Raw genomic sequence first — 27,893 nt, forward strand, 5'->3', positions numbered from 1 at the left:
TCTTCCCCTTTGCTTTCCTCATTTCGCCCTGGCGACGAGCATTTAGTGGATTCTCCAATGATGCTAATCGCCATTACGGAATCCATATCTTCCTGGGCCGCACTCTCAGCTTCTTGTACTGGGTCTGGAATAATCCAGCCAGATAGGGATCCCATCCCTTTTCTGGCACGTTTCTTTGCTTTCCGACCCCTTTTTTTGCTTTTTTTTGTACGAGCCGCCGGCGGGATGGTAGCTGGTAAGGGAGAGGCAATTTCTACTGCGGCGTTTTTAGACGCGTCCCGCTTCTGATGTCTGCGTTGCTTTTTGGTTAAAGGGACGACCGTATCGGCTTCCTCAGGCTCTACAGGATTTACTATGTCCCTTGGGTCCGTAGGGATTGAAACTTCCTCTATTAAAGACGGAGTTGATGGGGCTAGAGCTGCACTCCCCAAGGGGTTTGTAAGGCTAAGCTGAATAATAGTGTTTGTGTGGATCCTCCCACACAGCTTTAGTATAATTTTCAGCGCAAATTGTACTGACGCCATAGAAGCCTGCAGCTCACTTATTGCCATGCCATTGGAGTCTTCCGTCAACCTCTTACGCTCCTCATCCATATGCTCCAGCTCTTCTGGGTCGATGAAGAGGCTAGGGGAAGCCGATAGTCGGGCCAATGTTGGCTCAACTGGGGATGTGGGGATGGGCTGAATAGGAAGGATGCCAGATAAGTCAGAGATCGAATTGTCCGTGTGCTTGGAGTTGGGAGTCGCACTGTCTTTCTGATGCTCCTCTTGGGCAGGCCTCAGAACCTGCGCTTCCACCATAATTGGGCTTTTCCCAACATGAGCAGGCTGTTCGTTTAAAATTGCCATTGATTTTTGAATCGATAGACAGAGATCCAACAATGAATTGTTGTCGATGTCTTGGTAGTTGGTGGAATCTAGCACCCCACTGCCATTGTATGGGGGGGAGAGAGTCTCTTTTTCAGGTTCCACCATATCCCCCCCCCTAATGGGTTTAGGTACTCCGTTCCCAAACATGGCCGGGATGGTTCCTTTTCCTGGAGGGCCACAATCTCCGTTAGCAGAAGCCTTTTTTGCTGACTTTGAAAGTTGTTTCTCCCCTTTTTCCCCATTACCTTTACGCAGATTATATCTTGCGTTCCCTGTTTTGGATTTAGCCATTGTTACCAGGCGCACCTTGATATACAGTAGGGATACCGTAAGTGATACCCCGTAGACAGATACTTTGTAAGGTGTCGCTGGACAGCCGGAGAGAGTAACAGCCCACAGTATGTAAAGAAGCCTCAGGCGGAATCAGAGAGGGGGAATGCCCTCCGTATTCTCCCGGCCGGGACGCTGCCTCGGTGTCAACAAACAATGTATACCTTACCGCTCTTCAAATATCCCTTTAGCAAGTCCACGCCCAGGTCCTAGGATATTGTCCACCGCAGTCCACAAGTGACCACAAAGGACCACTTGTCCTCCCACTTCTCCGCGCGCGCTCCGCGCTGGAAATGGTGTTTTGTAGAGTCTGCTGCTGCTCACGGGTGTCAAGCTCCGCCTCCAAATAATGGTAACTGTGGAAATACTGAATGCACCACGAAAGCACCACAAAGGACCACTTGTCCTCCCACTTCTCCGCCAATGCACAATGGCCAATGGACAGATGGAGTCACTACATTGCTCCTTTAATGGCTGGGGAGATGCAAAGCGCATATCAGGCAGAAAAACCCAACGGGGCACCCAGCCTGTGTCGACATGAAAAGAGTGGTCCTATACAGATTGGGCAACGATGATGAAACATAAGGTGACATTCCGGGAAACCAAATTGATGCAGGACTAAACACCCAGAGAGCTGTTTTATTGAGTCAAAGAATTGGCTGACAAGTGGCTCCAGACGGCCACCACCACGACCAACGAGATGGCACAAAGGATCATCTTGGAGCAGTTAGTAGAAGCACTACTACTAACAATCCAACATTGGGTGCGAAAACATCATAGACCCAGCCTGGTGGAGGACGTTAATATAGCCTTGGCATACCAAAAGGCAAGGAAGATTGATGATGTATGGGCAACCTGAGTGGGCGATAGGCACCCCAACCATACCAACAACCCGTACTGGTATTGGTCGCTGGCCCAACCCCATGAACATGGTAATGGAAACAGAGGGGTTTAAGGCCCGACTGGAATAAACCCAGCGGAAGGAGTCCAACGGGACCACTGTGCTATGACTGCAGAGAATGGGACCATGTCGCCAGGATATGTCCCAAGAAGAATAAGGGAGAGCCAATGGATATCAGCTTCTTTGACGAACCAAGGGGAGAAAGTACACCCGAGATGGAAGAGACCTGGCAATCACTGTATACGTACACTTGTGAGGTTGAGGTGGATGGGCAGCCCAGCAGAGCCATGATACACTCCAGAAGCCTGCAGAAAGCGATTGGTGCAGTGCTGGTAGGTGATAAGGATGAGAGTAGTCCTATCAGATGTGTGCACGGGGATGTGAAGAGATACCCCATTAGAGATATTAAGGTGAAGTTAGCGGGAGAACAACTAGATTTAAGGGTGGCAGTATTGCCTGTGCTGCCTGAACCACTAGTTGTTGGCTGCAACGTCCCAAATATGCCTCACATCATATGGACCATTGAACAGAGATGGTAAGAGAACGCTCCATTTCACAAGGGCGAGATTTTTACCCCTCCCATCAAGGAACAGAAGCGCAGGGCCGAAAGCAGGGAGAGGCAATGGAAATGGCACAAGATGGCAATGCTTCCAATTGCAGTTGACTGGAGGTTGAAGGAGCATGGAGCTAGTTTCTGGATGGCTCAGGAGTTGGATCCGACTTTAGGTAATGCCCAGGTAGCCAGAAAGGAAGGGCCAAAAGGGGAAGGGATGTACTTTGTTAAGGATCAAGGCCTGTACTATCAAATTACGCCTACACAGGGAGGAGGTAACGGTCGACAGCTGCTGGTGCCCACCAAGTATCGACTAACAGTGCTGGGGCCATTTGGGAACAGAAAAGATGACTCCCTTGGCCAGGGATATATGGGCAAGCAACACACTTTTGCCAGCAATGTGTGGAATGTCAAAAGAAGAACAGATCCCATGTCCCAAAGGCACCCCTTCCATCTATGCCTTTGATCCTAGAACTCTTCTACCGGATAGAGATGGTCATCGTGGGACCCCTCGACCGCACGAGTAGGGGACATAAATATTTGCTGGCGATTGTGGACTATGCATGACTCTACCCTGGAGGCTTCCTCTTGAGAAGTACCAACACCCAACATTAGTCCCGTTTATAGCCAGAGTGGGCATACCTAGAGAAATTATAACAGACAGGGGCACCAATTTTATGTCAATCGTGCTTACAGTTTGTGAGACATTGCACATCAGACAGCTGTGTACCACCGGCAGACAGACGGGCTTGTGTAAAGATACAATCAAAACATCAAGCAAATGTAACGGAAGACCATGAAGCTGGGGGAAAGGAATTGGGATCGGTTGGTGCCATGGACCCTCATGACCCTTCGAAATACCCCCAGTCATCTACCGAATTTGCACCCTGCGAGTTGCTGTTTAGAGGACCGGTGCAAACATTGCTGGACATTCTGAAAGAAGGATGGGAAGAAAAACCCCAACAGGAAGTTTCCCTGGTTGAGTATGCAGCGCAGCTCACCGAGATGGTAGACAAGCTGCATGCCATTGCCCAGACTCAACTACAACAAGCCAGGATAGGGCAAGAGAGGCAATATAACAAGGGTACCTGGGCACACACCTTTCAAGTTGGAGACAAGTTATTGGTGCTCTTGCCCAACTCAGAAAACAAGCTACTAGCAGCGTCAAGAGGACTGTATACCCTAGACCAGGTCCTTGGTCCCGTTACATATCGGGTATGCCAGAAGATCAGAAATTGCCAATACAGACCTCCCACATTAACCTCAACAATGGGTAGAGCCCCTGCCCCCATCATGATGAGCATGGAGGAGACCTCCACCGAAGAACCAGAACTACACAGGGGTCATGTCGGAAAGGAAACCTTAAAGATCATTCCAGCTTTACAACCTGAAGAGAGGAAGGAGTAAGAGCAGATCATTGACACATTTTCTACTTTGTTTTCTTCATTACCCGGGCATACCACCAAAGCTCATCACTGGATCAAGACAACCCCGGGAATCTTGGTCCGACTGTGGCCATACAGGATAGCCATGGTCCGGTGTGTGAACAAGGAGATTCAGTCAATGTTACAGATGGGAGTGATAGAACCATTCCGTTGTCTGTGGTGCTCCCCCATCGTCCTGGTACCAAAACCGGATAGCAGTATTCGGTTCTGCATGGACTTCCGAAAACGTAATGATGTCTCAAAATTGGATGCATACCCTGTGCCAAAAACTGATGACCTCTTGGAGAAGCTGGGGAGAGTGAAGTACCTGACCACCATAGATCTTTCCAAGGGATATTGGCAAATTCTACTATGACTGGATGATAAGGAGAAAACAGCCTTTGCCACTCCATCAGGTTTGTACCAGTTTATGGTACTACCCTTTGGCCTCCATGGGGCCCCAGCAATGTTCCAACGGCTGAGGAATACGGTATTGAAGGAGCATGACCAGTATGCCGGGGCCTACCTAGATGACATTATTGTATAGAGCTCTACCTGGTGGGAAACACAGGAAATACCCGAGAGCCATATCGGGAACGCTACAACAAGTCGGTCTCCACATCAACCCCCAGAAAACCCAGATGGCCTACTTCCATACCAAGTATTTGGGGTCCCTTGTGGGTCAGGGAACGATCCGACCACAATGAGAGAAAATGGAGGCAACCCAAAAACTACAGTTCCCAGCCAATAGCCGACAAGTACAAGGCTTCATAGGGTATTATCAATGGTTTACCCCACACTGATCATCGATGGCCTCACCTTTGACCGACCTGCTGGGGACCACCAACACCAAAAACCGTGTGGAGAACATAACCAGCCTTCCTGGCCTTGAAGAATGCCCTGACGGACCAACCGTGCTACAATGTCCGAACTACGCTGCACCCATCTACTTACATACGGATGCTTCAGGATACGCTTTAGTCTGGTTTGGATGGCAAGAAACAAGGACACTAAACCCTGAATTCTGCAATGGTTCCTGTCCCTGCAACCTTACTCATTTCAGACGGTACGCCGCCCAGGGCGACTGCTGACTCGAGCAGACTTCTTAACCCGCTCTCATGCCTTCCCGAACTCAAGGGCCTGGAAAGGGGGGTCTGTGATGAAGTGGCAGTGGACAATGGGGCACACCTGAGGGAACACCTGTACCAAAAGGGGGGGGGGGTGGAGGCAGCACAGATCAGCGAGACAAGTAGGCTGGAAAAGGACAAGGGACGTGACTGGAAGGGAATGATTGATGGGACGGCTGGGAAATGTTGAGAGGAGGCAAGACTGATAGGTTCTTTCCTCTATGCAGGAAGCGGAGGAGCCCAAGATGTTCGTTTGGGCTTACTGAGAGAGAGAGCCACAGAAAAGAGAAACTGCTTCCATGGTGGAGCGAGAGGCTGTAACTTTAACCCACGTTGGGGATTACAGGAAGCGGGTGAAATTTGGTTACATGTTTAATGTTCGTGTGAAGACCAAGAGTCACACCGCAAGTGAGGGAGTCCACGGCCCGATCCTGACCCCGACCCAGTATCCAGGGAAGCAGGGAAGCCCGTGTGGCGCAATACAGACGTCCGCACCTACAGAGAGAGAGTTACTCACCGTGAGTGTTCCGACAAAGTTTTTAAGGTTTTGCTAGCAAAAGGAGCTCGGGAGAGGGAGCAAACTATCTGGGGAGCAGATTGAACATTTAGTTTGTTTTCCCTGTTTTATTTAGTGCCAAGGAGGGCCGGGCTGTGAAACAACATCCCAGAAGAGGGGGCAAGTATCAAGAGAATCTCCTGAATAAAAGGCAGTGTTGTGAACTAATAAACTGTCTGTGCTCATTCCTATTGCACTTGTGACACAAACCCGGTTTCAAAATCCCATTTTAAAAGTAGCAGACTTTTTCAAAGAGTTCATTCTTCAGACAGATGCTTCCCTGATTGGATTAGGTGCATTCCTATTGCAAAATCACGATGGCTTAGAACACCCTATGTTATTTGCCATTAGAAAACTCTTTCTCAGGGAGAAAAATTACTCCGTTTTGGAATTAGAAGCGCTAGCTATAAAATGGGCCATCCTACATCTCAAGTACAATCTATTAGGAAGGAAGTTCAAACTGATCACTCTCCCCTTGTATGGATAGGTCAGTAAAAGGAATCTAATTCACGGGTTATGCGATGGTTTCTGGACTTCCAGCCTTACTGCTTCACAGTTGGAAAAGGACCACAGTAATGTGGATTTCCTTTCCAGGTTCCCTTGTAAAGAAGTTCCGTTTATATTGCATAAGGGAAAATTATGTGAAAAACCTGGGGGTGTTTCATAACTCAGTCCTTGGGGATCTATTCTTCAGGTGGCCAGGGAAAGGCCATTGCTATTGAATCCCGACCCTGGGGGTGAACAAGCCAGGGAGGATCACCTGGGTTGGGGGTCCTTGGGGAGTGCGGAGGAAACACCGCAAGATGAGACATGGTATCCCCCATTTCCTCACAATTTGTTGCCCAATATGCCCTCTACTTCTAAGGGATACTTCAACTCCCATAGTTCCCCTCCTTTCTGTGTCAGCCGAACTACTGAGACAAGGAAGAGGAAGGGTGAGATTATGAAGATTACCACTAGTAATAGGCTATGGTCCTGTCCCAGTAACAAGGCCAGGCAGGGTCAGGCACTTAGAATCACAGACATCTCAAACATATTGACAGCTACCCAGAGTATAAGAGGTGGAGCATGGAGTCACACAGGAAGCAAGTTGGAGCCCGAGAAGGAACACGAGTTGGAGGTCGTGCAGGCAGGCGAACTGGGTCACCTAGGTACCCAGATATCTGCCAACGGAGAGCAGAGCTCCGAGACGCTAAGTGCCCAAGAGGTGGAAAGGCTCCAGAAAGTGTGGCAAGGGAGCTGTTTCTCCAAAGAGTGAGAAGGAGGGGTGTTGCTTGTTCCCCAGGGCGTGTGAGAAGGCCCGGGAGTGTTGGATGGGCAGCGGAGACCCTGACCTCGGCACGCAACAAGCGATAAAAAAGAACCACAGCCGGTGAGTTCAAAGCAGAAAGAAGCCCCGTTTGTGAAAGGTGCGAGTGAAATACAATGTTGCAAGACAAGGACACGCGTATGGCGAGAGACGCGATGAAGGTGAAAGATTCAATTGTCCATTGTTAAAACAGTATGAGAAGAAACAGTGACAGTGAGGCTGCATGTATGTGTAGAAGAGTAAAGAGAGACTTTGAGATTTGTGAATTACGGGAGCAGTTTTGCTGAAGGGAAAGGAAGCTGTAGAAGTCTCAAAGCACGAGCGAAAGTGAAATGAGAATTCTGATGTTTGTGGACTCATTGTAGAGGGTCTGGCACCCATGATGAGAACCCGAGAAGAGGTTCTGGGACCCGCAATAAGAATTAAGAAGAGGGTCTGGGACCCACAAAGAGATGTATGAACGGTGTAAAGTGCCAGGGGCACAACCAAGTGAAGTACTGAATGCAAGAAGCATGAACTGTGTAGACGGCCTTAGTAACAGAGTGGTACCACACAAGGACAACAAAGATACTGTGTGTTTGCGAAAGTCTCTGTTACTGAACTGTGGAGTAAAGAAGTGCTAGAGGCATGATTGTGAGAAAGCCTGACTGACGGAGTGGTCCCGCAGAGGGCTGGCGAATACTGTGCATTTGTGAAGGTCTCTGTCACGTAATCCATTGAAGGATTGTTGAACTGTTGGAGAAGGGAATCCCCTTTGTTAAACATTTTGAGGAAACTGTGTTTTGGAGAATTTGATATCAGACCAGGCGAGGGAAGCCCGAGTGAACTGTATGCTGTTGAACTATGCGAATTCCAAACCAGGCGAGGCACACCTGGGAGAACTGTGCTCCATTGAACTGTGCGAACTAGCCACCAACTAGCTCCTGAAGAACTCTTATTGTTTAAGCTTGGGGAAAGGAGTGTTTGTCAACTCCACAGCCATCCTGACATTCTTTTGATACACTTTTGTTTTGTCTTATTTCCCACCACTTAGTTATTGTAAAAGCGCGAGGGCAAGCATAGGTTTCAGATACCGACACTACTTTCTTTTGACTAGAATGACTGACTAATTACTTTTATTTAATGGTCGAGACTACTCCCATTGTAAATTTAGGGGCAGATAGGAAGTCTCCAATCCCCTCCCCTTTTAAAACGTAATAAAAAGGTGTTAACTTGTATCTTTGCGTCTGTGTCTGACATGTGATACCATGCTTGCCTCCAAGTGTCTAAGAATCTGCTGGGATGTATTCACTCTGGGAAAGGTCTCAGGGTAAAGAGTAACATAGTCTAATACAAATACTACGATATGTCATGTTACTGCTCTAAAAAGGGTACCATTACATCAATCTCATTGTGAGAGAAGTATGCATAGATATAAGAATGAGGTTATAAAGGGGCCATGTGAACCTTTGCATGAAATGTTCTCCGGCAGATGGGGCAGATTGCATATTTAAAAAAGGAATATTGTACAAATACCTGGACAAATCAAATAATCAGGACAGTTCATGTTCGTAGGTCTCGACCACCCCCAAATGCCCAACCGTGAGTGAGAGATATCCCTTTCCAGAATGGTACACTTGGATTGTTTGTGCAGTGTAATGGAGTGACCACACCGTCATCATAACACAGACCTAGAGACCAGCAATTGTTCCCCCTCTACCACCCCCAAGCCAAATCACCCTTCTTGAAAAGCTCACAATGTGAAATTACGACTCCCAAAATATATCTATCGCTTGGTCAGGAGGAAAACTTGAATTGGCACCAGTATGGTTACCAAGGAAACCAGGAGGGAGAGGCCAGCGGAACATCTCCACACGGTACTAGAAGCTCCTCGAGAATATTAGAGAAAGTCTAAATCTTGTACAATTTCCCTTTCCTACTGAAGGAAAACCTGGACCGAAACAAATACTTTTGCTGGCTTTGTCCCAGGAAGAACAAACCCACCCACAGAGGACCATACAAACCGCACAGAGTACCTTTGTAGGAAACCTGTGCCTCTCACTCAGTTAATACTTAGAGTTGCAGAAGACAGTGTACCCCATCCCTGCAGTTCAAACGAAAGTGGGGTTGGGACCTCTCAATCAAGCCAGCAGCAGTAGGAGGCGTTCAATAGCCTCCCGACAACTCAAGGGGAGGGCTCGGCACTTCTGTGGGGTTTACAGAAGTCGGCTACCTCGAGGTCCTAAGAAAATCAAGCTTCCAGAAGCAGACTTGGAGAGAACAGCATTTGCCACCCATCAATACATGAGAACATTATAATCTGCCATCCAAGACGGCAGCTGTCCTTTGTAAGGACTTCCTCTAGGGCACAGACCTACACCACCAAGCCCCCCGCCACTGTGCATGCTCAGACTAGACAAAAACCCACTCCACCAATCAGGATACAATCATTCCAGCAAAGTCCCATATAGGAGTGAGCTCCGAACAGAGCAATGGAAGGGAGTTTTGGAGCTGCAGTGTTGGAGGATGGAGATGAAGTGTTAGAGAAGACCAGTAGTGAGTGCAGGAGGAACAGAGCATGAGGAAGATGGAGAGAAGGTGTCATACATAACTGAAAATAGACGAGATAGAATTTAAGGAGGGGGGGTGGGAAGTAAGGAGTTACATCAAAGGAGAGGAGGAACAGTGTGCTTGGGGGAGATTGGAGCAAATAAAGGAGGAGAGAAAAGGAGGGTGTTGAGTATATTATGGCGGTGTTTGTAGGTGACACCAGAGAAGAGCAGGGTCAAAGAGGAAGTTCTAATAATAGTTCAAAAGGAGGAAGACACTAAGCGAAAGATGGTCAGAGGTAGGAGGAAAACCAAGAAGAAGTAAAGTTAGGGAATCATACCCTGAGTCACTGGGTGTGACAGAAGGATATATGGAGGTACGAACACATCGTGGAGCGTCAAGAGGAGAAAGCGAGGAGGGGAAAGTCAAAGAATTGAAGATGTTTCCATATACACAAGATTGGGGGTTGGAGACCATTTTGGAGATTAGAGCCATCACCTAAAGGCAGAGAGGTGTTGGGGCGGTTCAGACCAAGCCCATAGAGCAGCTGTGGTGGCCAGCCTCCTGGTGTAAAACGCTGTAACACCATCTGCTCCTGCCAGTGCCAAGGCCTTACAAGGAAGCGCATTTAGAACCCATGTGCCAGAAGAATGGTTCTTCCAAGAGACATGAATGAAAAGCCAAAGAGCTGACTGAGGAGCTAGGAAAGAAGAGTTGAAAGTGAATGACTGGGAAAGGAGAATTTCCATGGAAGAGATCCCAGAGTAGTATAAACTTCAGAGACTTTTTTTTTTTAAGACCCCAAGAATTTTGAATGGAACTCAGAAAGCATTGTTGAATCACAGAAACATTTGGCTGCACCTAGAGACTTTGAAAAAGGAGAAACTTCTGTAGAGTGTTGGTACGGCAGACAAAACAACTCCCACCATCCTGATATTTGAATACAGCATATGAAAAGAATTGGATTGTAGGGTCATATCTAATGTTCATAACAGCACCAAAAATGTAAAAACTATTATCTCAGTGCCCTTTGGCATTCTCGTCCCTGTGTAAAGATCCATGCCTTCCCACCCCCTTACTTCTCCTGTCCTTCAGTTTCTGGGATAACTTTCTTGGAAGCAATTTTGAATGCTGGAACATTCCGCAGGGTGGCAACATATTTGGAAACTCCAGTAAGTCTACTGCCATTCTGCCACCTCAAAGGGAAGCTTTGAGCCCTTGATGCGACATGTGGAACAACCCCTACTTACAGCCGCTTCTAGTGGTGGTAGGCTGAAGACCCCAAGTAAATCATAAATTGCAAAATTCACAATTCAATTATGCAACAGGTCATCTTTTTGTACTTGTGAATGCATAAGCCACATGGATGAACAGTAAAACCATAAAATGCTGATAGTCCCAGGCCCCAAAGCCTGCATCAAGACCGTGGTTAGCCGATAGCCCCAATTTGGTTGAACTCAGCCCATCCGTAGACCTAAACACTAAGATGTTGAAGTTGCTCACCACCACCAGCTGACTTACGGTAGGTACTAACAAATCTGTGGCACTATACAGGTCAAAGTTAGCTGCCTCTGAGATGGCCCATTTAGATATCAGCCTCAGGAGAAAAACATAATAGCTTAAGAGGTGTGGGCAGTTCTATGGTTATATGCCCACTGGTTCTGTGCATTCCATATCTAGCACCATCTTGTCACATGCTAGATACAACAGACCCCATAACGCGAAAGTATGTTTCAAAGCCTTTACTTCATTAGTTTTCCACAAGCGAAAGGTTGAGTCAATACCTATTGGAGTAGGGAGGTAACATAAAAAAGTGCATTTTTTAAAGAACCATGTCAGGATTCAAGGGTACTTCAAATGAAGTGAATAGCCTATGCTAAAATGACTTCATGTCCTTGGTCCAAAGTCTAGGCTTAGATCAAGCCTTAATCTAATCCATCAAGTTCTGGAGCATCCCCACCTAGGAAAGCATTCTTCAATGAACCCACCCTCTCAGGGAGTTTTAAGTGCCCTGACATACTTCTTGAATTGGCCCTGGTAGAAGATCCCAAAAATGAGTAGTCTTTCGGGTCTCTATAACCATAATGAACTCCACCAGGGCAACCACTGCCAGATTACCCATTGTTCCATAGGGCTCTCCTGATGCGCTTTCCAGTGCCAAGAATTTGCAGCTTGCTCCAAGGGTCTTCTCCCTGTATACAAGAGTATTTGTATTTATTTATTTATATTGCGCAGCCTGCCCAAAGGCATCAGGGCGCATGTTTAGAAGGGTTACATAAGTTTACAGAAAGATAGATTACAAATTGCATAGTAAAATAAGCATACATAGAAAGTCGTCACAATAAATACAACAGTGGATGGGGTTGTAGAGCATGCAGTGGATGATTACCACATGGTGGTCAGCTCTTCGTCTTGCTCATAGAGCCATTGTTTTGTTCTGTGTTTGAAGGATTGGAGGGAGGGGACGTTCCTGAGGTCATTGGGAAGTGAGTTCCAGAGCTTAGCGGCCAATACCGGGAAGCTTGAGCCTCTGGCAGTCTGTAGTTTAAAGCAGGGGATAATGAGTGTATGTGCTTGCGCAGCTCTTAGTGGTCTGTGGGCTGTGTGTTGTGTAAAGCGCTCTGACAAGTAGGCTGGTGCTGCGTTGTTCTGTGCTTTGTAACTTAAGATGAGAGTTTTGAAGGCAATACGCTGTGGGATAGAGAGGCATCGCAAGTTCCGTCTCGTGGATGAGATGTGGGTGCGCCTAGGAATGTTGAGAGCAGCCCTAATGGCGTTATTCTGGGTTACCTGAAGTTTGTCGATGTTTCTTTGATTAGTTCCGAGGTACAGGGCATTACAGTAATCAATTTTGGATAAAATAAGGGTTCTGGCAAGGATCAGGCAGTTGTCCAGAGTTAGGAAAGGATGGCAGGCAGTGATTAGTTTGCACGTGTAAGCCGATGCTGAAGCTACTGAGTTAGTTTGTCTGGTGAGCGAGAGGGTGGAGTCTAAGTAGATTCCAAGTGTTTTAGTAACGTTGGAGACCTTAATAATGTTGCCATCAATGTTGAATGCATCATATTTGCTGCCAAGTTTTGCAAGTTTAGATTGGGAGCCTAAGACGAGTAGCTCAGTCTTCTCGTCGTTGAGGCAGAGGCCGTGGTGGGCCATCCATGCCTGGATGACGGTGTAAACTGCATTGAGAGCTTTGACGTCAGTTGCGTAGTCACCCGTTATAGGGATGAGTATCTGGGTGTCATCCGCATAATTTGTATCGGTGACACCCAGATGGTCAAGAATATCAAAGAGTGGTTTCGTAAAGACATTATAAAGCGTGGGTGATACGCATGAGCCTTGTGGGACACCGCAAGGAACATGTGCTGGGTCAGCTGAGGCATGAGATGAGAAGACTCTCATGGATCTGTTTGCAAGGAATGAACTGATCCAGGAGGTAGCTGCATCGGAGAAATGGGCAGCCGTTATAAGGTGCTGGCAAAGGATTTGGTGATCTACCAGATCGAAAGCGGCTGATAAATCTAGGAGGAGTAGGAGCGCTTGTTTGCCCTTGTCTTTCAGGTCCTCAATTTGTGTTTTTAGGTCTATAAGCGCGGTCTCTGTGCCGTGTCTCGGCCGAAAACCGGATTGCCTAAGTCCTAGTAGGTTGTTCTTGTCAAGATAGCTTTGAATTTGGATGTATGCCGCCCGGTCCAAGATTTTTAGAAGGTATGGTACAGTGGTGATGGGCCTATAGTTGGTAGGAATGTTAGGGTCTAGGTTAGGTTTTTTGATTAGGGGGATTACCCAAGCATCCTTGAGGTTATCTGGTACTATGCCAGATTTAAAGGAGGAATTGATAAGGGTGGTGATAAAGGGGGCGAGCTCAAGCGCTGCTTCCTGTACGATCGGAGCTGGGCAGGCATCGCCTTGACAATTAGATGGCTTTAACTTCTTGATGATAATTTCCACTTCCTTAATGGTTAGGGGAGAGAAACTGAAAGGTTTGAGGTGGTGATTGTGGGAGGAGAGATTGGCGGGTTGGGAGTTACCTACTGAGTCAAGGAGATAGTTTTTTTTTGTGTTGATTTTGGTTTGGAGAGTGGTGATTTTGACAGGCTGCAGAAATAATAATCACCTAGTTAGGGGGGTCTTCCTCTTGAGCCCATCAAAGGCTTGGGTTAAGCGATTAAGGTTTGAAAGCTTGGTTAGGTTGCCATTTTGGTTTTGAAGCTACAACCAGTACCTGAGCTAGAACCCCAAACAAGCCACACTCTTGCTCCTTCTCTTCAGAATCTGGCCACTGCCGGATGTTGGGTCATGGTTCTCAGCACACTCCTTACTCTGTCCTCCTCTCTAAGCATTAACTCCTCTATGGTGTGGCTTAATCGGCTTAGTTCACCCCAGTTCAAATTTCCCACAGCAGATGTATTTAGTTTGGCCATCTCTTGTCCTTCCTCTCGGTCTCTCAACTCCTCGCTCTATGACAACACCAATTCTCTAGAACATCACCCTACCACACACTACATGCTTGTTTTTGCATCTTTTTATATATGTCAGCTTAAGCCTTAATTGTGCCAATGAGCATAAGGGTCGGTGGGTCCATTTTAACATAACAGGATTTATTTTTTTTTTTTTAAACTTTAATTAGTTGCACAGTAAATACCATAAGTAATTTATACAGCATTGGCACATTTATACAGGCCGTAAGATATAAACAGTATACATGTATGTTATAGTGGGCATTTACACTGTTCTGTTTTCACTATCATCAGTCACAACTCTGTTGCTCAGGTACTGACAGAACCTCCCCCCATATATCTCTAGGTCTGCTGGCACGCTGGAGTATACCTCCTCTTGGTCATTCCCCCATACCATGTCATTCACCCATTCCTCTGTTGTTGGGGGCGGCTTTTTCTTCCACTTCATTAATATGGTGTGCTTAGCCAGTAGGAGCCCAATATTTATAAGGTTGCGTTTCGCTGAATTCATTTTAAGTAGATAGCCCAATATACAAAGACAGTTCCCAGTCCACCGGTTGATCCACTATAGCCTCAAGAACCTTGCAGACCCCGCTCCAATATTCAGAAAGCTTCGCACAGGACCATAGCATAAGTATCAGATCAGCCTCCCCACTCCCGCACCTGGGGCATTCCCCTGTAGCATACATTATTTTGAAACGAACCGGGGTATAGAGCACTTTTTGTTCAGTATTTTGAAGTGGATCAGCCTAAATCTGGAGTTGAGCGATACCAGTTTTGTGAGGGAACACAGCTGTGACCAGTGAAAGTCTGTAAACGCGACTCCAAGGTCTCCCCCCCCCCATGTACCTCTAACGTCAGACACTCGCGTCTTCCTCGTTTCTAGCGACATTCTATATAGCGCTGAGGCTGTTTTTCTTGTTTGTGCCCGTAGAGGTTATATAGTTGAGGCAGGGATGTGACACATTTTAACAGGATCTTGCAATTGGTGGGAGCAAATGGGCACCACCTCTTTCTTGTGTGCACGTTCCAAGTCCCCATTCTGTTCATGTGTTAAAGGTTTGTTAATGATTCAATACAGCCCGTGTCTGTCCCAGCAGCTAGAAGGCTCAAATAGCCTGTGCGTGATCTTCAGATCAGGCACCAGCGTTAAGGTGGCCAGATGATCACCTTTTCTAGCCACTGAGACTTTCAGTAAGTTCACTTGCTCTCTGCCAGCATATTTGTGTGGTGTGTGTGTATGCTGTGTTGTTGTCCCTTCCTTTGCTGCCACTGGATCCTGATTGGTGGGGGCTAGGAGGCAGTTACAACATCCAATGGAGGGCTTGCACACCCATGTTGCACTTTTCCTGGAATCCTGCTCTCCACAAACACAGAGCAGCAAGGAAGAAGCATTTATTGTGTGAATGGGAATTCCTTCACGAGGCTGATTTTCTATGAGTGTTTTCCCACAAAACCATTACCCAAACATGATTGTAGTCCCAGGCACATTCCCTCTTTCTACGTGTTAGACAATTCCTGGTGATGCAGAACATACATCGTGCTTTGATGTGGTGAAAGCATGGCACTTAATGGAGTGGTCAAAGGGGCATTAGGGTATCTATAGTGGAACTATCGAACTCCAGGGGTTGCATCACACAGCTGGTAGCTTCCCCAATCCCTGGATTTTCCCGTCCCACTCAATGGATGCTCCAAAAGGTAACTTTGTCACAGTCCCTCCCTTTCCACCTATTCCCTCATCTCCATCACGCTCTTTGGCCTCTGTTGTGGCAGCCTATGCTCATCACACCTCCTTTCCCATTGTGACTTTTGGCCAGTTAAGGGCAGATTAGATCTGTGATAATGTGTACAGGGCTTCAAGAGATGGCAAATAACCATTTATGAAGTCTATAAGGTTAGGCAAATAGTGTGCTTGCTGTAGGTGCGATTTACCCTTAAGCGATAATCCCATGTCAGTTGCAAAGAAACCTATCGCCACTTCAATGAGCGTGACATTGCAATTAGTGGAGTAAGCAGCCACTACACAGATAACCTTGCAAATGTCTAACAATGGGCTAAGGGGAGAAGTTCTCCAAGGGATAATTGTAAAATAAAGTTGGCAAATGTGTGTGAGAATGATGAATTCACCTAGATAGCTGAGGTCCTCTGTCTAGAAACCAAAACGCTCCCTCGCAGTCCTGTGGCCACACTAATACTAATGAAATTCAATTAACTACATTCCTGCTACAACATTTAAAAGTGTTCCTTGTTGATAATAACAATGATACTCAACAAATGGAGGTTCAGATAAGGATACGTTCTTTATAGTAGTTATAAGCCATGAGGACCAAACATCTGGCCCAATAGTGCATTCTTTATGAACGTGCCGGCTGTTAATGAACATACTAACATATTCTTGAAGAAAACTGTTAAAATGGAAACATCTCAAATGTGCACTGTGTTTCGTGGTCTGCTGGCAATCTTGAAGCCAAGAATGGAAAAGGCAAGGGAGTTTTGGCACAAAGGGATCGACCCCATGCAGTGCGCTGTCTGTGCCACCTTTCAAATCCAGCTACGAAAAAGGAGGGAAGTCCCCAAGTCATGTCAATCCATCAGTTTAAATTGAGGAAGTCCCTTTTTTTCAGATCAAAACGAAGCAACGTGAGCAAATATGTAAGAACACGATGGCCGAGTTACAGGAAATGCCTTTAAAAGCCTTGAAATGAATGGATGATAAACCTTACTTTCTTATCAATCAACTATGAGGATAATGAGATAAGCGAGGAACCAGCAGGAAACCGTGAAAAGCAGAATGACTAAGGTGGAGTGTCATGACTATGGGATCACCAGATCGTGCAAGACTCAAAGTGGATAGATAAGGGTTTATATTGGAACATAAATAAGCCACAGGTTTAAGATTGTCTGGGTAAGGGAATAGAGGTTCTCAAATAAAGCAAAGAGCAATTGCAACTCCCACTTGCCTTAGACGCCACCTCCAGATGGTCAAAAATAAAAGGAAGTGGAGTTTAGTGTCCTGCCTCGGAATGCTATATGTGAGGGTGTAAAAGTGGGAGTATTTTTTTAAAAAAAATGTAGCAAGAAAATTATGCAAGTAATTCTGTTTTTGAAGGTGAGATTTACTAATCAGATCCTGACTTCATAATGCTCCATGCCAAAAAGCATAATGCAATCATGTACACTGCTGTGGCAGTTTACTGACATCTCTAGTAGCTGTCCAGCAGTGGCAACAGGCCATGTTTAAAGGGCACATGTGCATTACGGAAGGCAGCTGTTGAAACGCAAAGTTAAAACGTACAGTGGTGGCTTTTTAACTTTCTGCACCTCTAGTTAAAAATATAATTGTGTACCATAGAAACCTTGCGGTAGTTATTAAAATCCAACTATAAGCCATGTCTAGTTAGGATCTGGTGGCTACTGAGGTCACACAACTATGCAGCCACAAGCAATGGTGGTCATATTATGGTCAGTGCTGGGTGTATAATTGCTGTCGGACCTGTGTGCACCCACAACCACCACGTGCGGCCCTGCACAGGAAGCCATTGTGGGATTGTAAAGTATGACCTGTTAGAGTAAATAAATATCTGAGACAGTGAGTAGATTGTTTGGGTTGAAAAGAGAACCCAATTATTTATTAACACTTTCTTTCTTTCTTTTATGTTTCAGGTGAAGGATACATCTTCAGGACGAGCCTTCCGATATGCTGTTTCTGGATCCTCACTCCGGAATGTTCAAGGTAACTTCTACCTTTCTTTAATGTTCATAAAAACCTGTTCCTTTCTCTCTCTACACTTTTCTTCTTTAGTCAACTTGAGCAGGACTTCAGTCTTTCTCTTTTCACTTTTCTCTTGAACTCCCCCTAAGTTTTCCTTCTTCTCTCTGGTTTCCCTTTGTTTATCTACTTCGCACAACTCTGGTTATTTCGTTTTTAGAGCAAATCTTTATTGTCTTTATTGTCCTTGTTGCTTACTTGCACAATATGCTCCCAGTGAGTTTTCATATGCCAACGGACATAGAAATTCCACTTATTCCCTTTAGTTTTTTCTCTTCACGTCCAAAGTTCTTTATCTAATACTTCTTGCCAGGTCGGGTCCCATTCCTTTACTATTCGTTTGGCTCTTCACCGACAGGTAAACACCTGAGCTCTTAGATCCTGGCGTCTTCAACAGTCATCCGCCTCTAAGTTCATGTGGCGGCTAATCGCTGTACAAATGGTCCCCTTCGCGTCAAGACGAACGTTTCACAATGTAGTTAAACACTTCTTTCATTCGTCCGCTTCATGCCGTTTCAAACACACGGGGATTAATTGGGTCAGCTTCGGCAGCACGACGCCACTTCTACTCAAGGGCTTCTAATTTCTGTGCCTCGTTCAGGCTCCTCCGCTTTAGCTCGTCTTCGGAGCCATTCGCCGGTTCACGGTCTCCGACCGCGTCTGCTGCTCTTCAACCTGAAGCGATTACGATCGCTCACCTCTCCGCTCGGACTCAGCACAAATACAGTTCAGAGGAGGCGACCTCCTCTCAGAAACAGCGACAACGATCGCTTATGAATTAATCAAAGGAAAGAACTCATTTCCGCGTAACTTTAACTGCTACAACTTCACTTTCTCTCTCTTGTCAATAAGCCCAGCTGCAACGGCTCTCCGCGCTCTCCGTTTCATTCCCCGTCTCCTGGCAACCATAAGCAGAGACAGAAAACATTAGAGGAAAGTCCATACCTGTAGGACTTCCTGGATTTATACCACAGCAACTGCAACCCTATAACATGCATTCACATTGTCACAGGGATCCCCCTGACGAGAGTCAACAACCTCTGTCAGTGAAAAGTAACTTCCGCCAAGAGGTCTAATCGGAACCGGTGCTTCAAAGACAGATCTGTCATGACAATGGGCATCTCACACCAGGGTACAGACCTTCTGATGAAGGCAGATAGAGGTGGGTGATGGAGGGGGCAGTTTTGCTGACCCAGAGGAGAGGTTAAGACCATAGTGGGGTTTAACATCTCACATTTTGGGTGAAACTGCTATGGGACAAGGGCCCGCTGCTGCCTGAGCACTGGAACCAAATCCTGCTCACTGGAGGTGAAGGACCCCTGCAGGTGCCAGACAATCTTCCTGGAATGAAAGTGCAGAACAAAGTACTCCCCTTGTCTCTGTACTGGGTCTCCTGGTAAATCGAAGCAGATAGCAGCTCAGATCCTGGCTTATCTTTTCTAGACTTACTTCGAGCCACTACCGGAATTGCAGTGCTGCGTTTAGAATGTTAAGTGTTTAAACCCACTTACCTGGTCTTCAAGCCACATGAACGCTAACTCGGCCCATTGAAGAGCATCGCTTGTCATGACTCAATTGTCAGCTTGACGGTGTGGAAGAATCCAACGCAACATGTCGACTGCTGGCTCAACCCAACAGAAGCATCATCTTTACCAGACTCGACCCACTAGAAGTCATAAACCTGCTCGTCTTTATCAAAGACTTGGCCCAGTGTAAGCATCATCTTGACCCATCTGGGATGCTGACTCAATCGACTGTGAACCCCACCTCGAAGTTGCCTCATCATTGAAACAGTGCAACCAGACAGTCTCTACAGCAGCTCAACTGCAGTAAAGCGACTAGAAGTCTGGCTCAATATTGTTGAGCCCGAAAGACAAGAAACTAGAAGGTATATCAGGTGGTGCTGCCCTCACCCACCCCAACCTCCTTTAAAGGACCCAATTACCTTCTCTGTGCTTTCCCTTACAGTGGTGGGCCAGTAGAGTTTTTTATTAGTTGTGTTCATTTTTGTTACTAAAGATCCAGTTTTTATAGAACCTTGATTGGACATTCTTTAATTTTGGTAGCCCTGTACTATTTTTGTTTGAGTTGTATTTATGCCAGCTCACACCCCTCCTGATGAATATAGTCTGTCCTTAGCCCACGTTACCAAAAGAGGCAAAGGTGGTATATCTTTCAGGCCCTTCTGGTCTATGCTTTAACTACTACTCATCCCTGTACTCCTGCAGAGCAGTAGTAATTTTGTCAAATTTCCTTTGTACTTTTCTTAGCTTCTTCAGGGGCTGGTCTCTTTCTGGTTGCTCTGGTAATGATGTGGAGTGTTAGGTGGACCTTTTGATCTACTGGGTTCACAGTGTTCTGGAGTCCTCTCACAAGATGCCACACCTGGAGGACACTTTCCCAAAGCTTGCTGGTGAGCTGTTGGCGAGAGCACCAAGCTGGTGTCAGACTACCACTGTCAGTATCAAAACAGGCTGCTCAGGTGACTCCTCCAGAACCCTCCTCAGCCATCTAGTCTATGTGCCACTTTTGTTTCTCCTGTACTTTCTTTCTCGACACCTCTGCTTCTTCTACACTTTTACACCCAACTCTTCTGATGACTCGTTGGTTTGCCCTGCTTGGCTTCGTTCACTCTCTCCCCCACCGCCAGAATTTCTTTCTAGTGTTGCTCTCGCGACTACTTTCACCTCATCTCCCTCCCATTGTCTCAGGTCTGTCCACTCTTTTGCCAGCACCGTCTGCTGTCTGGCTCCCTCTCGAGGTTCCTTCCTTCCTTCCTTCCCTCCTACCTTCCTTCCACCTCCCTCCTGCTCACATTCCTTTCCATCTTGCTCTACTAGCTCTTTCTACCTTCCAACATCCACAATGTGCATAGTCTGGAGGCGGTTTAAATAGAAGTTACACCTCCCTCCAAGGCGTGGTCCCTCTGTTTCTGCTTGCTTTCTATGCCCATTAGTATAAACTACAAATAGACCTTGCACCAGGGTCTACGGTGCAAGTGTGAACATTCCTAATTGCCGCTCCTCAACCGGGCATGATATCTTCACCAGCATTTGGTGGGGAAAGAAGTAGAGGATTTAACCACTGGGTTTCCCCCTCATGCATGATGTCTTCTGAGACAGCGCACAGGGGTTGGGATAACAGTTGGTACTATGATCTACCTGTTCTGGGGGTTCGCGTGGGCATGTATCTTATGGATAGAATTATTTGACAAACTCCAACAAGATTCCTGCTCCTGGTTACTTATTTTTCACCACTTCTTCAATGCCTGGAAGCATACTAATAGTACTACAAAACATTATTATTTTTAGAAGTGAGACTTGAGAAAACTTTGATGAACACAAAACACTTGCATGCCACAAAAAGGAAAGCATATGAAAAAGGTTATGAAACAATTGTTTTAATTCTCTCTATTAACTATAAATATGACCAATCAGCCTACCACGAGCACAAATGTCCCGATGCACTGGGGAAACTCCTTTACGATCCAATTTACAGGACGTCTGCCACCATATCACTCAATTTGCTCAGGGGAATAAAAAAAAATACTCAAGGAATCTTAAATCACCTATAATATGCAATAATCAGGAGTCTAAATATTGTACATCAGTTAGTTTATAAGTTACATCTCACAGAATGTTCAAAATTTCCACTGAGTAGATGGTAGCATAAGGGTCTACACTAATACACAATAAAAAAATAATAATAATATAATTTAAAAAAAGAAAACGTTCTTGCAATTTCGTATTTCAACCCAAATTATACGACTATTATTTGAATAAAAGGTTTGCCACAGCCAATTTTCTTAAAAAAAAAATTATAATAATAATATATATAAGTAGGCGTTTGTACCAGATGCTCACTGGACCCAAGTAATTGTTAAATGGAATAACATTCAGGAATAAACTAAGACTATTAGCATGCACTCACCAACTTGACCGATTTGCCCATCTTCGCATAAATACAAGATTTCCTCTCTTAAGTAAAAGTTAAGTTTGGGAGGCTAATAAGAAATCATTTACTAGCCGTTTACCGACTTCTCAATATCCTTAACGGGTTCATGAACTAATATATTCATGATCCTGGTATGTTTGAAGAGGAAAACATGATTTAGGGATGTTAAGCGAGCCACAGTGCTCACAGGTCACTCATTTGGTTATCCCATTTCTCAGGACTGGTAGGAAGCCTCTTAGACACTCCTTGTGATCTGTACTGTAGCTATTCCCATTCACTAGGAGTCAAAGCCCACGTCCTCTCAGCCCAGTCGCTAGGAGTACACAAAGAAACTATCTGGCAGTAACTCTTATGAAGAGTACTCATGTTTGCGCAACCCCCTCCCAGGAGAGCACCAGAGACCATCCCGAATATACTCTCACACAGCCAAACACTGCACACCAAGTTTCTATTCCCACATGTAGGCCACACTGGTGAACCTCCTCTAGGGACAAAGCGCTTCCAGCACATGTTCCTACGTGCAGAAAACGGCCACAGTTTTACCTTTTGCTTGTTTCTTGAGGATGTTGATCTTCTCCTCTAGAGTCGAAATTGTCCGATCCTAAACAGCAAGGACAATCAACAATATGTGATGAATATGTGCATGCTCGAAGACTGAATGAAAAGAAGACCCAAATAAAGTGCAAAGAACTAATTAACCAATATATTTTTTTACCCAGTTCCACCTCAAAACATTTGGCATCATCCTCAACCCAAGACCTAACATGTCTTCACATGGGAACTACATCATTAGGTCAACCACTACTACAGTCACTCGTTTAAGGGCATCCTTTCCTTGCACAACCTCATTTTGTTCACGTATCTAGTGCCATCAAAGTCTGTAAAATTGATTATGGCGATGCCCTTTATATGGGGCAACACCAAAAGTAATTTCTCAACTCCAAGTCCTTCAAAATAAAACTACTGAATAGTGTGTGCAGTGCTACTAAAATCCATTGCAAAATATCCTGTCTCACAGTTCAGGCTTTTACCACATTCAAAGTTGCCATGTTAACCCATGTATGTCACCCCTAAATTCAACTTGAAATCAGCAATGGGGAGAGACTTTGCTGCGAAGGTCCTTTATTTGGAATAGCTTTCCCTATAAATTAAGGATGTAGACAAATGCGATTGCCTTTAAAAACAGTTATTTCTATTATACCTGAATCTGTAGGAATGGTTAAGAGTTGCAGGGCTTAACATACAAAGTACCCTATTTAAAGTTTTCCATCGGCACAAAATTCGCCGTGCCGGTGATACATACATGTCTGGTTTTGCTCTATCAGCTCAAAATTTACAATCTTTCACCCATTTATCTTTACCTAATTGTCTACCAAAGCCAGTGGTGCTATCAACTCCACCAGTGACATTTGGTTTATTTAAATTAAAACTTCAAAACATTATAGAAAGGGGTGGGGGCAAATGGTTCATAGCTATAAGGAAGGTAGGAGGGAAGGATGGGATGATGGGAGGTATGGGGTGTCCCCATGTTATGTTTGAATGAACACGAGTAGGTATTTAGGAATTCGAAGAGATAAGAGTGACAGGGGGATAGAGATCAACTCAATGAAAAGGATCTCAAACATAAGAAAAAATCAAAACCAGTCATACAAAATATTGTCGAACTTCAATATGGCTGCTAAGTACACAAAAAGCCGTATTTGCAATCTTCTATTGTCAAGATCATCTTTTCAAAATGTTGAGTTTATAATAACGTTTTCTAACTAAACACCTATTACGAGTAGAGATTCTCTTTGTCCCCACATTATACAATGGCTTCTGCCCCTTTACAATAAGGGTTTACCTTTTGGTGAAGTTCCTGTGCTTGACTCTTCACTCTTTGCTCCAACAGACCCAGCTTGTGCATCATGGTGGCCATGAGTTCCAGGTCATTAGGAGCACCACCTGAAAATGAATGAGGGTTCCACATAAAGACATAATTTGGAGGTAGAGAGACTTGTAGATCAATGGAATCATGAAGGGTGGCTCAGGGCAAATCGCCTTACAACCTCCCTCCCCCTCCCTTGCACAGCCATGAACAGACCGATAAACTGGTCTGTCCAGGGACTTAAGATGCTTGGATGTACAGCCACCAAAGCAGTCATCCAAAGTGAACGGTTCAGAAGGCTCAGGAACCTCCTTCAGTCCGCAATGTGTTAAAGTGATGCAACTCTGCAGGGGGTGGCGAAAAGGGTGTAGGTATAGACTGACACAATGAACAGAATATACAAATAAATTAATGTCTGTCAGAAAAAGATTAAAAGTCATGATCTTGCACAGATAAAGAGATCCATTCCAATCATCTATTTGATTCGACTTTCAGGGGAAGATTCAAAATTGGCATATCATAATCCCTCAGCGGGTTTGGCTGCAAAATGGATTAACTACAGAACATGCCCCAAAACAAATGAGTTAACAAAACAAAAAAACTCGAATTCAAAAGTATGTGCATGTTGCACCTCGACAAATCAGAGCATTCAATTATATACAATTTTTAAAGTACCAAATAAATTAATATACAAATAAACCAATAGAAAAAGCTATTGTACGTAAATGATTCCACACAGATTGCCTGCTCATTCACTACAACTTTCTTGTTTTTCATGTTATTTTCCGCCTATTTTTCATGTTTGTCCGAATACTAATTTAAGCAAGCATGGGAAAACCAAGAGCTTTTTCTTTTGCAGTTGTTCAATGTAACTTACATAAATAGGAATACGTTTGTTTTGGTGACATAATTAAAGGGCCATCTCAAAAAACGTGCAATCTGAAGGGTTGTGGCATGACTCATTTTACAAGCTGTTAACATCTGCTCAAGGATTTAATACTTCAAACGATTAGATCGGGAGATGAGGCGGCTGCAGGTAACACACCCTGTTAAGATGGCCCACAAAATGTTTTCGATATCTGTACATCAGACCTGGCATTATCAACCATGTTAAAACACACCATAAAGACAATGACTGATATTCATAACTTAATTTCCAAAGCCCAAATCAATCACAGTTTACTCAAATACACTTATACAGGATTTAAATGCATTCCTAATCACAGATATAGGAGTAATATTAGGGCGATTACCCAAGGGTAGGACTAATAGGTTAGTTGCATGTTTACATCATATTCAGTAGCCAACGCTAGAGATTCCCTTTTCTTTTCTCTTTTCTTCAAAGGGACTCACCTCCAACTCCGCTCTACTCAGCATCATGAAATAGTGCCCATGAGCCCTGCTCTGCCTTTAAGTCCACAAACAGTGCGCTCATTTGAATGGAGCCTTTGTTGGGATATTGAGGTCACGAGGAATAGTAGTGCTCAGAGTAATGAAGATTGCCCCTGTAATAAGGGCATTCCCCCCATCCCCCTTTCTTGTCACCTTCATTCACACAATAAAAGCATACCAATGCGACCTCCAAACAAGCTGCTGAACTGTACAGATGTCCTAAAATCAGTTTGCTGCAGAAACACCACACTTTATTTGTCAAGTAGTGCACTGATACGCAACAGGAGATCATCAGACCACAAGGAAGGGACCCCTACAAAGATGCAGATAGGGTCATTTCTCCAAAAAGATGGATCACGATCTCCCACCACTCAGAGGGATGAGACAACTGTGTGGGCTGATGCCCAAGTTGCAGCCCTTCAAACATCCATTAAAGGGATAATCGTAGCCTCAACCCAGGAGGCTGCCATACCACTGGTGGAAATAACAGTGGCAGCAGAACTTGAGTCACAGAGTATGCTTCAAATATATTAGTTCCGATTGCCTTGCACACTGAATGATGACAGGCATGCCCCGCCGACCAGCCACTCCGAAAGTCAACAGGAGTGAACCACATTTCCTGAAAGGGTCCACCTTCCGAAGGTAAATCAGTACTGCCCTGTGCACATCCAATGTAAGCAGACGCATCTCTTCCCCTGAAGGAGGATTAGGAAAGAAGGCTGGCAGGAACATCTCCTGATCTTACATGAAATGCTGACAGCAGTTTATAAAAGAAAATAGGCCCTCTGGGCAGAACTATGCCATCAGGCAGGTCCTGAAAGTAGGGCTGGGAAGCCAAAATAGCCAGGATTTCCCCCATGCAGTGTCCTGACATTGGGGCAATCAAAAACATGTCCTTCCTTGACAACGTTTTATGGGGGAAACATCTAATGGTTCAAAGGCTGTGAAGCATACGAAACAATCGGGGGAGGGGGAAGGGAGAAGATCCCTCCATGGCTCCTGGGACGCCTGAATGGCTTCCCACTGAATGCTGAGGGTTGATACAGAAAGATCCATTAGAAGAACCTCATATTTAAAGGCCAAAACATAAAACCTGTTGTCTGTCTGGACCTTCACCCTCCAAATAAAAAGGTCTGGGAGCCCTTGAGCTCCGAAGGTCCCCGCTAATTTCTTCCCACTGGAAGAACTGCCTCTCTTCCACAGTGTCCATTTGCCATGAGCTCTCTGGTTCACCATAAGACCTCCACCCCACCCACTTGCACTGGCATCTGTGGTTAACACCCTGAACTAGAGGGAGGGTAGTAACACAACCATCCTCAGATTACTGGAGTCCCACCACATCAGTGTCATTGCCTGTTTGATTGTCTGTAGAGAGGAATGAGAGCCTCCAGATCGTCCTTCGAGAGAGGTCACTACCTAAGAATGTAAGAGATGACTGGCACAAGATGCCAACATGCCCAAAAAACTACAAATATGGCCACTGCCATGTCTCCATGAGTACTCAACCAAGTCCTTGCCGACGACTGTGGTGAGCTAGGAGCTGATGCTGGTGAAGATTGTGCATCCTCTCCACTGGTAGGCAGACCAAACCTTTGTCTGCCCAAAACTGGGCACATACAAACTGGAGGTTATGTGATGGCAACAGGAAGGTCGCTTTCCAAGTCAACAGGATCCCGAAGTTCTGAAGCATCACGTTTACTTCCTGAACAGTAGCAGACACCTCCCTGAGGTTCAGTGCGTACACCATCCAGTCATCTAGGCATGCATGACATAATATGCTCTTTGCATGGATCTGGCCTCCACCAAAGTCTTTGTAAACACCCATGGCGCAGACTTCAACCCAAAGGGAAACACTTGAAACTGAAAATTCCTCCAGTGGACTGAAAATTGAAGAAAGGAATGATGCAGATTAATCAGTTGCAAACCTTAATGTCCCACACTGGACCAACTCTCCTGTAGGCTTTCTCATCAAGACAAGGATGGAAAAAGAAACCTTCTGTCCTGGTTTCCTTTGCATATATTCTGGGGTCTGTCTTTCGAGCAGGGTGCTTATAAGAATGCCTCCCTTTCCTCAGTGATCACTTTCTCTCAAACGTCTGTCAGGAGAAAGAGGTTGAAGGAACCAGTTATCAAGGGAGTCCGTTTCAGAGCGCTGGCCTCAGCAGGTTTCTGCTGGTATCTAGGCCTACTGCCTGCTGGAACGGACACCTGAAACTTCTTTTAGATGATTATATCTTCAAATCTGCAGGTTTAGGCTTCACTTGAAAGGTAGTAGCTCTTGCTTAGGGATCTCTCTCCATCACCATATTGATTTCTTCACCGAACAATTCTTTGGCAAAGAATGGAAGCTTGATCGAGACTGTCTCTCTGCAAAGGTTCACTTTTCAGGTCCCTTGTCTACAAATTCCTGCGGCCAAGATTGATGCACCTGCTGTGAGAGTTGTCACCTGAATGTTGTCAATTGCCAAATCTAAGATCCACTCAATCTGTCTCTGGGTCCTCTTGATTAGCACTATGCATCTTGTTCCCTCAGTCAGGGCTGGGAAAAAAGATTCAAGGATATTATGGACTGAATTGGCCATATAGGCAGTAAATCTGGTATTGAATTGTGCCTGAAAGGAACGATTTGCCTCTCCCACGTGTCTTTTGCCGGCAGCTGCATTACTTCCTACAGCACCGCGAGCGGTCTCAAGCTCTTGCTGTTGGGAAGGTGGAATCGCTTCCTGGAGGAGGCGGAGATTGCTGTTGTTACGTGACTGACCACATGACCATCGGGGAGCACAAAGCGCCGGCCCAACCACCCTTGCGGCGTTAAGCCCGCAGCAGAGACAAGGGCGCAGCATCGATAGTACTGTT

At 45.5% G+C, this 27,893-nt stretch overlaps 1 protein-coding gene across 2 annotated transcripts in view; it reads right to left on the minus strand.

Moving 5' to 3' along the window:
- Positions 1 to 27,893, minus strand: part of UBXN11 (UBX domain protein 11) — a 286,049-nt gene that overhangs the window by 237,254 nt on the left and 20,902 nt on the right. For both annotated transcript variants that reach the window (XM_069622845.1, XM_069622846.1), the window contains exons 4-5: positions 23,622 to 23,722; positions 22,322 to 22,379 (exon numbers count right to left, since the gene is read on the minus strand). In XM_069622845.1, the coding sequence (XP_069478946.1) occupies positions 22,322 to 22,379; positions 23,622 to 23,722 (159 nt within the window). The remainder of the gene's footprint in view (positions 1 to 22,321; positions 22,380 to 23,621; positions 23,723 to 27,893) is intronic.

Source organism: Ambystoma mexicanum, chromosome 11, assembly GCF_040938575.1.
Source record: "Ambystoma mexicanum isolate Mex_15411 chromosome 11, UKY_AmexF1_1, whole genome shotgun sequence".
Classification (NCBI taxonomy): Eukaryota; Metazoa; Chordata; class Amphibia; order Caudata; family Ambystomatidae; genus Ambystoma; species Ambystoma mexicanum.